This window comes from Solanum pennellii, chromosome 10 (assembly GCF_001406875.1).
Source record: "Solanum pennellii chromosome 10, SPENNV200".
Classification (NCBI taxonomy): Eukaryota; Viridiplantae; Streptophyta; class Magnoliopsida; order Solanales; family Solanaceae; genus Solanum; species Solanum pennellii.
In genome coordinates, this window is record NC_028646.1 from 66,686,266 (window position 1) to 66,700,696 (window position 14,431).

At 29.8% G+C, this 14,431-nt stretch overlaps 3 protein-coding genes across 3 annotated transcripts; 2 read left to right on the forward strand and 1 right to left on the reverse strand.

The window, feature by feature from the left end:
- The first annotated feature begins 1,807 nt into the window (after nt 1–1,807).
- On the forward strand, nt 1,808–5,640 carry LOC107031978. The gene is made up of 3 exons (XM_015233511.1): nt 1,808–2,048; nt 2,174–2,239; nt 5,367–5,640. The coding sequence occupies exons 1-3, from the start codon at nt 2,001–2,003 to the stop codon at nt 5,412–5,414; spliced, it is 162 nt and encodes a 53-aa protein (XP_015088997.1). The 5' UTR covers nt 1,808–2,000; the 3' UTR covers nt 5,415–5,640.
- Nucleotides 5,587–7,694, reverse strand: LOC107031977 (TPD1 protein homolog 1B-like). Its single transcript, XM_015233509.2, has 2 exons — nt 7,447–7,694; nt 5,587–5,985 (listed from the first exon to the last, which is right to left on the reverse strand). The coding sequence occupies exons 1-2, from the start codon at nt 7,508–7,510 to the stop codon at nt 5,675–5,677; spliced, it is 375 nt and encodes a 124-aa protein (XP_015088995.1). The 5' UTR covers nt 7,511–7,694; the 3' UTR covers nt 5,587–5,674.
- Nucleotides 7,695–13,042: 5,348 nt separating this feature from the next.
- On the forward strand, nt 13,043–14,101 carry LOC114074291. Its single transcript, XM_027912150.1, has one exon. The coding sequence runs from the start codon at nt 13,043–13,045 to the stop codon at nt 14,099–14,101; it is 1,059 nt and encodes a 352-aa protein (XP_027767951.1).
- The last annotated feature ends 330 nt before the right edge of the window (nt 14,102–14,431 follow it).

Below are 14,431 nucleotides of genomic sequence, written 5' to 3' on the forward strand. Positions count from 1 at the left end.
ATAGTGAAGGAGACGATTTGCGTGGGTGGGTAGGGGTTGGAGTGGGTGGGCAGAGAAGATGACCTTGGTAGATTTATTTTTTTTAATTATTTTTTTGTGTAAAAAATTCCACGTGTCATTAAGTCATTGGCTACTTCTTTATTCTACTAAAATATTATTAGTTAAAAAATATTTTTAATATATATGCCATGTGTTTTTATTTAATTTGTCACTTTGACACGTCATCGGTTAGTGCGTTACACACACCTTGTATATTTAGCTGATTGTTATAAAAATGCTAAAATGACACAATGTAGAATGACATAAGGTGTCTAAAATGAACAAAACTTTAGTTAATATGTCTAAGTGAAAATTGGTGTCAAGTTTAGGAGGTCACCGATGTGTTAGGCCATAATTAAATATTGCATCATTTTAAATAATAATATGTGGGTACATATATACCTTTAAAATGAACTATTAAATAGTGCAGGGGTAAAAGGTCCTCTATAAAGTTTGATATCGTAACAATAAATTTCGACCAACGTTTCCCTTTTTAAATATAAAACATCCATCTTATTAAACTTAAAAATAAAATTTTACTCTTAAGTTTGTTAGAGTGAAACTTTTTTTATTGTTGATATCACTTTATTTAATCACATATCAGACATATAATATAAAATATCAAGGCTATCTTCATTAAAATTGATATATAAAATATAGATTTTCAAGTGAACAGACTATTTAATTAAAAATAATAATTGAATAAAGAAGTGAAAAGAGAAATTAAAATATAAATAAACATAAGAATTAGTCACATAAATTTAACATATAATATATTTTTAAACAAAAAATATTTATATAGTATAAATTTTTAATAAAAAAATATACAATAAGAATGAAAATAAAGCATAGTAAGGGATACTAAAAATTATTTGAATATACAATGTATGTTAACATGATGCATAAAAGAGGGATTGAAGTGGTACCTTAAATTTTTATTATTCTGATATTAATATTCCATCCACTAATTAATAGGAATAACTATCCCATATTTTGTGACCAAACAAAAAATTAGGCATATTGAAAACTTTAGTTAATTATTTTTTTTTTGGAGAAATTACGCGTTTAAGTAAATTTATACTATTTAATTATTAATCACAGTTATAATTTGTTGTAATTATTGCTCACAACTAACATTATACATTAATTATGTGAGATAAATTCGAGTTTGTATAATTAACCATATTTATATATGTATAAGTTGCTAGAATATACAATTACATATGTATAATATACAATTATCTAATCAGTATATACAATTCACCTCCCACCCACTTTCTGCCCTCCCTCACTCGCCTCTCTCTTCCCTCTCCCAATCTTGCTCGCCTCTCTCCTCTCTCTCAATATCGCTCGCCTCTCTCCTCTCTCAATCTCGCTTGTTTTTTATACAAATATATATGTATAATATACAATTATCTAACTAATGTACATATACAATTCACCTCTCTTCTACTCTCTGCCCTCCCTCGCTCGCCTCTCTTCTCCCTCGCCCAATCTCGCTCGCCTCTCTCCTCTCTCTCCCAATCTCGTTTCCATATATACAAATATATATGTATAATATACAATTATCTAATCAATATACATATACAATTCATCTTTCTCGCCTCTCTCCTCTCTCTCCCAATCTCGCTCACCTCTCTCTTTTCTCTAACATATAGCCACAAATTATAATTACGAAACTATAGCTTTGAAAAATAATTATGCTATTTTTTAGTGGCTGTATGTTAAAAGTTTCCATATTTTTTCTTATGCATCACGCCGAACGGCCTTAGTAATGTAGGCACCAAACGTCCCATTCGGGTTCCTAATATGCGTGTGCGCACATTTGGTTGCAGCTTCCCCGATTCTCGTTATCACAAAACTGATATTCACGGGCTGAGTGTTTGTGAATTCTAGGGCAAGTAAAGGAGATCTAGCAGCTTCTTTCTCAGAACCCAATTTTCCTCAATTTGTAGTCGACAATGGCACCTCTTCCAGCACCATACTCAGGAACCAGCACTCTTGCTCTGGTAATCTTTTGTCTTCTATACTTTTATCCTTTTACGACTACTTCACTGTACATCTGAATAAAATTATCCTTTATTAAAATGAATTTTTGATCTTAAACTATTTTGGTTATGGTTGTTGGCGGCAGGTGGCGCGCGCATCAGCATTTACCTTTGGACTCGCTTATGGAAGCGTTAAGCTCAAGTATCTCAAGGTATTTTCCTCCTCTTTTGAATGTTTTATTTTTGAGAAGTAATTACTTAGGGTACTGAAATGAAATGGGACTGAATGAATAAAGCTGGATTGCTAAAACTATTCTGAGATTGAGCCATAGCTGGATGACCGAATACAGATTTTGCACGGGGTTTTGTTCATCAGATCATTTACTTGAAGTTCCTTAAGTCTTATGATTCACTTTCAGTTTCGCGGAGCAGACATATAGTGCCTCATGTAAAATGAAATGGGTATGTCTCTAATGCAGAACAGACATAGTTGGTTCAAATAGCCAACCTAGATAGTTTAGGATTTACAGTGTTGGTTGATTGATAGAATTTGAATTGAAACCTGGCATTTAAGAGTTTCTTATAAAATTAAATGGGCTAATGAACGGAGCAGAGAAGATATATAAGATTCATATAGCCAACCCAACCAATCTGGACTGTTTTCTTTTCTTTATTGGATATTGATGTTATGTTTCTGTTCCAGATATGATAAGAAGCCCCGTTGAAATAATTTCTAAAACTAGATGAGTGGATCAATTGCTAGGGTATTATTGTTCATGAGGTGACTAAATAAGACAAGATTAACTTTCTAAAGTGGAATTATATATCGGAACGTAGAAACTGAATGTTTCTCTAAAGACCTAGACGGAATAAGTATGAACTTGAGGACTCATTGCTAGTCTACTTTGACTTTGCTGCGAAGATTTTAGCCAAAATGATCCTCCAACTTATGTCTCAAGTCTCACATAGTTGATCCGTCCAAATAATCCTTTGACTTGCTAGGCTCGTGACTGAAGTTGTCAAACTTTAACTGGGTTCAGCAAGACAACAACTAGAGAAACACTACTCACATAGTTGCTTAAGTAAATGTTGGTATTTTTAAGAAAAATATTCATTGGAGGCTACTTCTTTCCCCAATCTTGTTTTGAAGCATCAGATCTCTAGATTTTCAGACACAAGATTGGTGGAAGCAGTCATCTGCGCTTTATCATCCATTTCCTGAGTAGAGTAATCTCTACTCTCTTGTCTTCTTCTTTTGTATTTTTAACAATACACATCTCTTTGTGTTTGGCATGCCTAACTTAGCCAAAACACAATTTCGATGAATACAAGCCAAAACACAATTTCAATGAATACAATCCAAGACCATATCTTAAAATTGTAATTGCGCAATAAGAACAATGCCTTAGTCTCAAACAAGTGGGGTTAGGTATATAAATTGTCACTGACCATTATTTAAACACATCTAAGGCCATTATTATTATATAAAATAGAAATAACAATAAAAATAGTTTTCTTTTCTAAAAAAGAAACAATAGTAAAAATAGAAGTAAAAATGAGATGTTTGTTGTAATTACTATTGATGTATAAATCTCTGAAAGATAGAACAACTCCCAAAAAGATAGGATATAAAGTGGAAGTGCTAACTGGGCTAAAATATATTCCTAACTTATAGGTGCTAAATCGTTGAAAGGCTAAGCAACTCTTAGAAAAATTAGGACGTAAAATAAAAGATATAAGTTATAACTCAACTAAATCATATTTTCAACTAATAGGTACATTTTATTAGAACCCTTCAGGGTGGCCCAGTAGTTTGAGCTTGAGACTTCCATATTGGAGGTCTCAATTTCGAAACCAGCGTAAGCAAGGGGTTTGCCTTCTAGATTGAGCTCGTCACACCAAGTTTGCCTAGTGTGGATTACCTCTCCTGTTCTGATCGCTAGCTATTGCATAGGAGCGAGGGTTTTACCCTGTGTGCACCCAATGGGTAGCGGCTGTGGGTTTTCCTTGTCATAAAAAAAAAACAAAAAAAAGGTTATCTTTTATTAGATCTTTTTCTTCCATTCTGCTCCATTGTTTGTTGACTTTGCATGGCCAAGAAATTGTAGATCTTTCAAGAGAACTTCCTTTCAAGTGACATGACCATGGTTTCATATCTATGTATCGGGGCATCAGGCAGTCAACTTGACATGACCATACCATCTCAAGCGACCTTCGATTCATTACTTGAACCTTCTCGTGAATGTATTCATTCTTAATCTTGTCTAGTCTTGTATAACCACACATCCATCTTAGCATCCACATCTCCGCGACACTCATCTTGCAGATGTGTTAGACTTTAGCAACCCAACATTTACTCCATTGTTACAATTGTAATTGCGAATGAGTTATTCCCTTTCTTTACCTAATTCGAACTTTGTGCCACTGGTCCTTGAGGATTTCCCGGTTATCAAAAAATAAATAACTAGAATCTCCATATTTGATAATCATTGAACATCATTCCTCTCTAAACATACGGATCATGGTCCTGCTTATTATTTGCTTCAAGAACTAATCTTGGTGCTCTCTGATTCTTTTTTTTTTCCCAATGAATGCTTGTCACCTTAGTTGAGATGTGGATAGAGGAGACCGATTATCCCTTTTTTTTCGAACCTTATGCCACTAGTCCTTGAGGGTTTCTCGGTTATAAAAAAAATAAATAATAATAGAATCCCCATAATGATAAATTGATGATAATTGAACACCCATCCTGTGCAAGCATATGTGTCATATGTCCTGCTTATTATTGCATCAAGAACACCTCTGCTGGATTACAGAGAAAAAATATTTTGAGTTGTCTTCTCTTTTACTAATCCATTTCACTTTGCTGCTATGACTTAATAATGATTTTGCAAGTCTGGATGATTTCTTAAAACTTGGCACTGGCGTCTTTTCCAAGCTGCTGTAAGACTGCACCCTCTGGACTCAAATACCAATCTTGGTGCTCTCTGATTGTTATTTATATTTCAATGAATGCTTGTCACCTTAAATGAGATGGATCTATTTGGGTTAGGTGATTGATCTCCTCCTCCTCCATAGTGGAGGAGGAGTGCTTTATCTGTGGGTTGTTCCCAAATCTCTATTGGATAATATGTTGTTAATTCCACGTAGTAATTTACAGAAATGGTGTGTTGTGAGGATAGCGTTGTTAAATTGTGCTACTTATCCTTGTAGCAACTGTTGCAATCATTATATTATTTTCTTTCAATAAAGATGTTTGTAATGATAGTTAATTCTAGCTGATTTGCCTGTTCAATCAGAGCAAGTGTGACACTTTTTCCCCTCTATACTCTTTTCTAGGCAAAGGCCAAGTCTCAAAAGAAGGCTGAAGCTAAGGCACGTCACTGAAAGATATCTAATGGTGGATTTGCTCTTTGATGATAGAATAAGATGTGGCTGATTAAACTGTATCGCGTTTCGCCTGATGCTTATAGGATAATTAGATTCTGACTTGTAGCTGTTCAATATTTTGGTAGTTTTGTGGTTTTTATGGTTCAGTGGGGTTCTCCACGATCGAATATTATTATATTAAAAGTACAAGCCCTCTCATTAAAATTCAAATAACTATAGTAAATTTGCCTCTACATCATACATAGGGATTTATATTTTCAACAGGAAGTAGTAACAAAAGTTGGCCTTAGGAAAAAAGGAGGATCCCAAGCATAAGAGAAGTTGACTGTATTTTTTGCGGGTATGACATTGCCATTGTTGACACTACATTCATTGTTTCCCAAAGGTTTGAAAAGAGTTGGATCCACTGGCTCTGTTGTCTGAAAATCATTGCAAGACAATACCATTTTTTGCATGGGGCAATCACAATTGTTCACAACAACCACATTCCACTCTGGCTTTCCCTTTATTTCTACACCACTCCTTATTGTTCCAACCGTTATATTGTTCAAACCACAACTACAAACACCTACACAAATAAACATGAGGAATAATTCATTTTTTATTTTTGTTAAACAACTTACATGTCTTATCTATACATTTGTTGATTAAGTAATTTATATAAAATATACCATAAATCGATTCAATCCCTGATTGAATTTAAGATAAGCTCGAGTTGTTTCTCTTCTTTCTTTTTACAAGTCATGATCAGAATGATGCCATTATTTTTTGCTTATTTTGCCTTTTTTACCCCTCAATAGAAAGGGATTTTTTATTAATATATTTGTTCAATTATTATAAAAATACATCTCAAAGTGTCATCTAAGCGAAAGGTTTGTTAGGTCAAAAGTTGTGTGTTTGTTTGCTCCACGTCCGTGAAGCACTCAAGAAGATATATATAAAATTGTTAGGTTTTAGGTGTTGAATGAAAGAGGCATGCAATCAATTCCAATTAAATCATGGTAGCTTTAACGACAAAAATCAGGTCTAAAGAAATTGAATTGTCCCACAATTATCTTACCTTGTTCCTATCTTAAATAATTATTACTCGTTTAAAAATTGTATAAAAAATATTGGTAGTTTAAAGAAATAATAGGCCAGATAATTATTTAGCGTGAGGTCTACAAGTACTTGTTTTTGTATTTAATTGTCTAAACGGACATAATTGGCCGGCCGGAGGGAATAGAATATGAACATTCAAATGGAAGATTCTTTTACCATGAATAAAAGAAAACTTGAAATCCATTTAAAAAAAAGGATATTCCATCTTGACAAAATCAATGTAAATATTACTGTGTAAATTTATTACTTATACATGATTTGATGGCTGGACTAATTTTCATGCATTTCGATTAATTTCATGTGATATTCATCATGACTTCTCATCTACAATACTCTGTTCACTAAAAGTAGAACAGATTAAAAGAATCACCAACTATTTTTATTTCTGCTCAAATATAAACTCGACTCTATTTACTAAAGATAGAACAATTATCACCAAATATTTTTATTTCTGCTATAATATAAACATAAAACATGATAGATCCTCAACAACTTTATAACCACTACATCACAACACCCTTGGGTGCAGTGTAAATTATTTGGGGAAAACGATTCATCTTGCTTTGATTTTTTGTGTGGGTCAATTTAGACCAAGTTAAGAAAAATAACAAAATATAAAGTAGAAATAATCTAAACAAATGATGACACATATCCTATTAGCCAATAAATATTGAAATTTTGGAATCTTTAGATCCAACAAAAATAAATCATTCATAAACTAACAAATCTTTTTATTAATCACTAAACTTTTCTTTTATTTCCAAAAAAAAAAAGAAACTACTACTAGCACCCCTTTTAAAGAGTAATATTACAGACCAAGTTTTATATGAAAAGAAAAGAAATTCATGATTATATATGCAAGTAAATTAACTAATTTTTAACCAAAATGAAGTATTGTTATAAAAATCAGAAAGGCAGAAGCATTTACCTTTGGTGAGAAGTGTAAGAAGAAGAAGAAGAAGAGTGATTGAAAGCTTAACAATGGTTTCCATTAGGGAGAATGATCTCTTTGTTGATGTAGATATTGATAGTGGCTTTATTTCTCTCTATATATATTTTAAATACACAAAATTTAAGAAAAAAAATAAAAATTTTAAAATTTGTGATCCAAAATGAATCATAGAAATTTATCTGATTGTAAATTATTTCATTAAGATAAAACAGATATGTTATAATTAAATTATTACTTAATATAAAAATATTTCATTTTGAATTACCTAAAAAAAAGTAACTCATATAAATTGAAACACACCTATATCATTTTTGAGATTGACTATAAAAACATAGGGAGGAGTAATATATAATATATGACGAATAAAGTTGTTCAATATTAGCCATATAAATATATGAGGTTAAGGGTCCCTTGTAATTAATGTATTTGATTTTATATTTGTTAATAATAGTCATATGTTTGCCGTGTACAACTCTCTTTTTGGATATTTGATAAGTTAATGCCATCATATTCATGTAACTAATTTTATTTGTCCAGAATAATTTCACAAATCTCTTCTAAGATTTCGACTAATAATTTATATTTATTTTTGGGAAATAACACAAGTGTTTCTAAAACATTGTAACTTTTGTACTAATTGATCATACAATTATGTTTCTTTACTTTGATGTCCCTAAATTAATTACATATATGTTTCTTTTTTAAATTTCAAGATAATCCGCGGTCGGTATAATCTCTGTCATTCGGGTGAGCACTTCATATTCATTGGGTAAATCTCCTTCTCTGCAAATCACATACGAAATATAAATCGCACTTAGCAAGCTCTTATGATAGACTCGACTCAGAAGACATTGAGAGAGAATTGATCTCGAATCATTTCTGTGAATAACCACCCTTCAAATCAACTATATTGTTTTTAGTTAATCATTATTTTTTATCTCTCTTTGCTAATTTTTCTTCTTTTCTTTCATTTATTATCCTTTTCTCTCTTCATTTTTTAAAACTCAAATTATGTCATTCTTAATTTTTGTTTACTATTCATACTTAATAATGACTTTTTTCTTTTAACTAAAGCAGCCTTCCGGCCATTTAGTATTGAAAATAGGAAAAATAACACGGAATAACAAAAAAAAAATTAGAGTATATTATGCAATAGAGTTATAGTTTTGAATAATTGTAATTTGCGGCTACAGTTTTATAAAATTTTGTTATTCAATTCCTAATTGTATAAATGTTGTATTTGTATGATTTGACTTTTGATTATATATATGCTTCAAAATTTTACATGCTCACCTTTGTTATTTGTATGCAATTTGTTGATACATTTGCTTTCTATAAGTTATGAACTCGTAATGAATTACATGTTTATGTATTGACAAGCAAAACATACAAATAGAGTTTTGATGTTTTTTAAATGTATGAATACGAAATTTGTATATACTTACCCTGTTTGTATGTTGGCAAACGAAAATGTCCATAGCAAACAAAATTAGAGTTATGAAGCTTAATAAATAAATTATTGTAGTTATGAGACGTATAAGTTTAAGTTCTTTGATATTTATGAAAATTTTCTTTAATACAATATGAATTTGGAAAAATTACGTAAACTGGTACATTTTAATAAATAATTACTGATTATAGCGATACTTTTTATTTATTACTATTTATAGCAATATTATGTAAAATCTACAATATGAATTAAAAGTGAATTACCTATGCAATGTATATGAATTATAATTAGTTTTTGAAATATATTATGTTTGTTTGGTAAAAATTTGAACATTATATTATAAATGTATTAAAATGTGTGAAAAATGTATTATTCATTATTAAAACTTGTATTATTTGTGAATAATAAATGATTTTTGTAATATGTATTAAATTTGTATTATAAATGAATTAAAACTGATCAAGTGAAAAAAATTATTATTACTATAAATGATAAATATTTTTTTACTATAGTATATTTATGTAAGTTCCCCGATGAATTTTGTCTTAGCCCAAATAATAAGCCCAAACCTAAAAACAAAAATGAAAAAAATGAACTTCAAAAATAAGAAACTAGAAAAGAGGAACTTGAAAGAAGGATCTAGAAATCCTTTTATCCTCTCTGGTGAAGAAACATGCACGATGAGTAGGAGCGCAGTAGACAAAGCTCACTCACCATATAGCTACAAAATTAGATCTTAATGAACCATGTTTAAATCGATCTCAAAAAAAAATATTATTATGTAAAAATATGACCTAACTTAATTTGATATGCAATAATATACATCCCAAATAAAATAACATACACAACTTTCATGTATTTTTTTTTCAAAAAAAATTAATATTCAAGATTATATACCTAGTATACAAAATTATAAGAAGTATTTTTTTACTTGTAGGGGTGTCAAATGGGTCGGTTGGATTAAAATTAGAGAGATCAAAATAAATTAAAATAAAAGTCGAGTTGATTCTTGAACCGTTCAAGTTTACGTTGGGCTCAAATGGACTAAAAAACGGGTTGGGTCTTCAACCGCCCAATTTGACCCAATTAATCTCAATAATTTAACATATTGATATGTAACTATTATAATCACAATTTGAGTTTCAGCTCAAGAATTTCATTTAAAAAAGTAACAAATTGATAGATAAATCCTAAAAGATGTTAAATAAATAATAATTCATACTTTCAATATAGTAACATATTTTGATAAAAAGTTTTAAACGGATTGAAATTGGAGATTGGATTTGGCTCAATTGAGGATCCTCTTCAAATGAATTAGGCTTGAATAAATTGAAATTGAAGTCAATCAAATTATCTTAAGTCTAACCCTTAAAATTTTAATCGAATTAACTATGTTTGGATTCATTTTTAACGCCCTATACATTCAACGACAATAATATATCATTTTATACACTATTTTACAAAAAAACTAACTTTAGCTCTTTTCTTGAATCAAGTACCAAATTCATTCCAAAACATCTCAAAAACTTCACCATCACCCAAATATTAGAATTATACTTCTCAATACGTAATCGATCTTTTGCAACAATATTCACTCAAAACAAAGTTTATTTACAAAAAAATCCGTTTGAACTTTAATAATGACTGAACATCAATCCTTAATTGAGTTCATGGAGTTTTTTGAATGAGAATATGTTAGCAATAGTGGACTTTCATTATAAATTAAAGCAAGGAGGAAAATAAATGTCTTTGATAAGTCGATTGAGATGGAGATCGAAAGTGAATTATTGAGATGATTCTTGGGATAGAAATCCAATCCCATTGAAAAGTAAAGTAGTTGAGTCTATTCAATATTTTATGATATAAAGTATAAAAATAAGATAAGAATCAATAGATAACAATGGTGGAGTTTCATTACGGAGGAAAACATAAAATTGAGTCAATTTAGATAAGTATTGAAAACCTTTAACTAAATTATTGTAGTTTTTATGAGTTGCACTATAATGTAATTATCTCTTGTTCTTTTTTCTTTTCTCATTTTCCTTCCATTAACCATTTTCAATATAAGATGTCTTGGTGTTGTTTTGATGAAATCCAAAACCAAAAAGATATTCATAAACACTTACATTAATTCATGCAATATTTTCTTTTATTTGTTGAGATTTAAATTATGTAAAATTTACTTAATATTTTAAAATGTATTTCTTATAATATTAACATGAGAAAAATTACAATTTTAATATTTCTCATATATATTTTTTAATTATATAAATTTGATTTTAAAATAAAGAGTTATTAATCAAAGTAAATTTAACTTTTAAAGATTAGTTATTAACTTTTGATAAGCAAAAATGAAGTCCATCAGTTCATTTTTAGAAATATCTATTTTTAAAAATATATTACTTATTGTTAATATTTAAAAATAAAAAAAAGTATTATATGATAACTTTAACTCTAAATTAATTACATGAGTTTATTTAGGATTCTTCTTGGTTGTCAAAGATGAGCAGATTTTTTGAAGCGTTTTCTTGTCTTCATTATTTTACCTCATTTCCCATAAACACCGTTGAAGCAATTTGAGACAATCATCACTTGTAACTTTTTACTTTTTTTTTAAAAAAAAATCTAGACTAATTGATTTCATAAAAAACATTATTCATAACTTATTAAGTCTTCTTTCTAACATGATTTTTTTTTTGAATAAATGCTTCCATTGCTTCAACTTTTCTCTTTTTAGTTTTTTTTTTCAATTCTCTTCTTAGTTCATCTTATCGGCAATACAAAAATTAATTGAAAATAAACTTGGATCCATATACCTTCCTATATATTCCAATTTATTCAAGTAATACTCAAACCAATTTATTTAAGTAATACTCATAGTTGATAGTATAAAAAGATTTAAACTTTATTCCAAAAAAATCTTAAATTTATAGAGAGTGTTTAAAAAAAAAAAAGAGAAGCTAAAAAAATAATTAATCTTTAAATATGAAAATATGATAATTAAATTAAAAAAATAAATATTTCTAAAAATAAGCTGATGGTATAATTCCTTTTGTCTACTGTCAGTGGATATAAGTTAATTTCAATTTTAAAAGAGTTTTAAAATCTATTTCATAGACCGTTACTTATAAAATATTTTAAATATAAAAAGTAAGAGTCATCTCGTTTAACTATAGCTCTCGCCATTCCTCATAAATAATTTTTTTCTATAGTTATTAATAAATCTTATCGCCAAACTATGTTTCTCCATGAGAAATAACATGGGACAAAGGGAGCAAAAGTATATTTTTAATTATGACATTCTAAAAAATGTATAAAAAGAAACATGATAATTAACATGGGATGGATGAATTATAGTCATGAGCATCAAAAGTGGATCATATACATGCCTTTTAATTTCAATATACTTGTCATGTTTTTTATTTATATATCTTTTAAGAAAATATGAATTAGAAGTGATGTTCGATTATTTTATCCTTATTTATATGTTTCATGGAATATTATTTAGAGCTCATTTGAATTAATTTATCTTCAATACTTTAAAGTCAAAATAGCTTTTAAGCACTATTTGAGTAAATAAATAAAAAAAGCTTATAAACACATTATTTTAAGCTAAGATGACTAAAATAAGTCAAAATTATATACTAATAAATCAAAAATGGGAAATTAAACTGGCTCTTACTCTTTTTTTTTTGTGCTATAATTGAGGTGTTTGTGGTAGTTAAATAGTTACTACTAAGATAAAAATGAAAAAAAAATATTTTGTTGTAAATCCATTGTATATGTGGATGATCCATTAGAGTTATCCAACAATTAATTGGATTCATGTATTAGTGTTTCCAATGTGATAAGATATCAAGGTGATATGAACCTTGATGATAACTATGTAAATTTCAAGGTGACCTTTGACTATGATATCTCAACACTATAAATAGAGATATCATTCACCACTGTATGATATACTTGAATAAGAAAATTATCTCCTCTATCTTATACTTCTTGTCTTTTTCTTCTTATATTCTGAGCTTTCTTTACAACACGTTATCAGCACGAAATTACTACTTGCAAAGGTATTATATAAATATTTTTATTTAATTCACATATTCTCTCATAATTTTCATTATGTCGAATTTATCCAAACTTGAGTTTGTGGCATTAGATATTTCTGGAAAGAATTATCTTTCATGGGTACTCTATGCTGAGATTCACTTGGCTGCTAAAGGTCTTGATGCCACTATTACTCAGGGAAATGAAGCATCGAGTCAAGATAAGGCGAAGGCTATGATTTTCCTTCGTCATCATCTTGATGAGGGCCTGAAGATTGAATATCTGACGGTAAAAGATCCACTTGAGTTGTGGACTGATTTAAAGGGGAGATATGACCACCTAAAGGCAACAGTGTTGCCAAGAGCTCGTTATGAGTGGATGCATTTACGGTTTCAAGATTTTAAGACCGTAATTGAATACAACTCTGCTGTATTCAGGATAACCTCCCAGTTAAAATTATGTGGGGAGACTATAAAAGATGAGGACATGTTGGAAAAGACACTTACTACTTTCCATGCCTCAAATGTGATATTGCAGCAGCAATATCGTGAAAAGGGTTTTCAGAAATATTCTGAACTAATCTCATGTCTTTTGGTGGCTGAGCAACATAATGCTCTTTTAATGAAAAATCATGAAGCTCGTCCCACTGGAGCTGCTCCATTACCGGAGGCAAATGTGGTGGAAGCACGTGATCAATCTGAAGTAAAAAGAGATGATCGTCGGGGCTATAATAATGCACGGGGACGTGGCAAAGATAAAAGACGATACACTAATCGTCAAGGTGGTGGTCATAATAAAAGGGAGAACAACATGAGTTCTCAAAATAACCCCTCAAAAAGTAATTGTCGTCGTTGTGGCATGAAAGGCCATTGGAAGAATGAATGTCGCACACATGAGCATTTTGTAAGGCTCTATCAAAATTCCTTTAAAAAGAAAGGAAATAAAAGTGGTGCTTCCTCTTCCAATGCTCGAGCTGAGTCACATATGACTCTTAAAGATGATGATAAGCCGGGAACATCTCAGAAATATGATAAGGATGTTGAAGCAAATTTGGCTTTAAAGGATGATGTTTTTGATGGCCTTGGTGACATTACTCATATGGAAGTTGATGACTTCTTTGGAGATCGAAACTGATGTTTGATCTTTTAGCTGGGGAATGAAGTCTGTTAATATTTTACTTATGTATTTTTAATTATTATGTTATTCATGTTGAAGTATTTAAATTTTCGTTGTTAATTTTGTTTCTTCCTTCTTTTGATGTATTTTATTTTAATGAAAATTAATAGAAATTCCCAGTTGTCAGTTGGATTCAAGATGAGTAATGGAGATGTATGCCTTCTTGATAGTGCTACAACGCATACAATATTAAAAGAAAAGAAATACTTTTCTAATTTGGTTATGAAAATGGCATATGTCAACACAATATCAGGTAGTACAAAATTAATTGAGGGCTCTGGAAGAGCG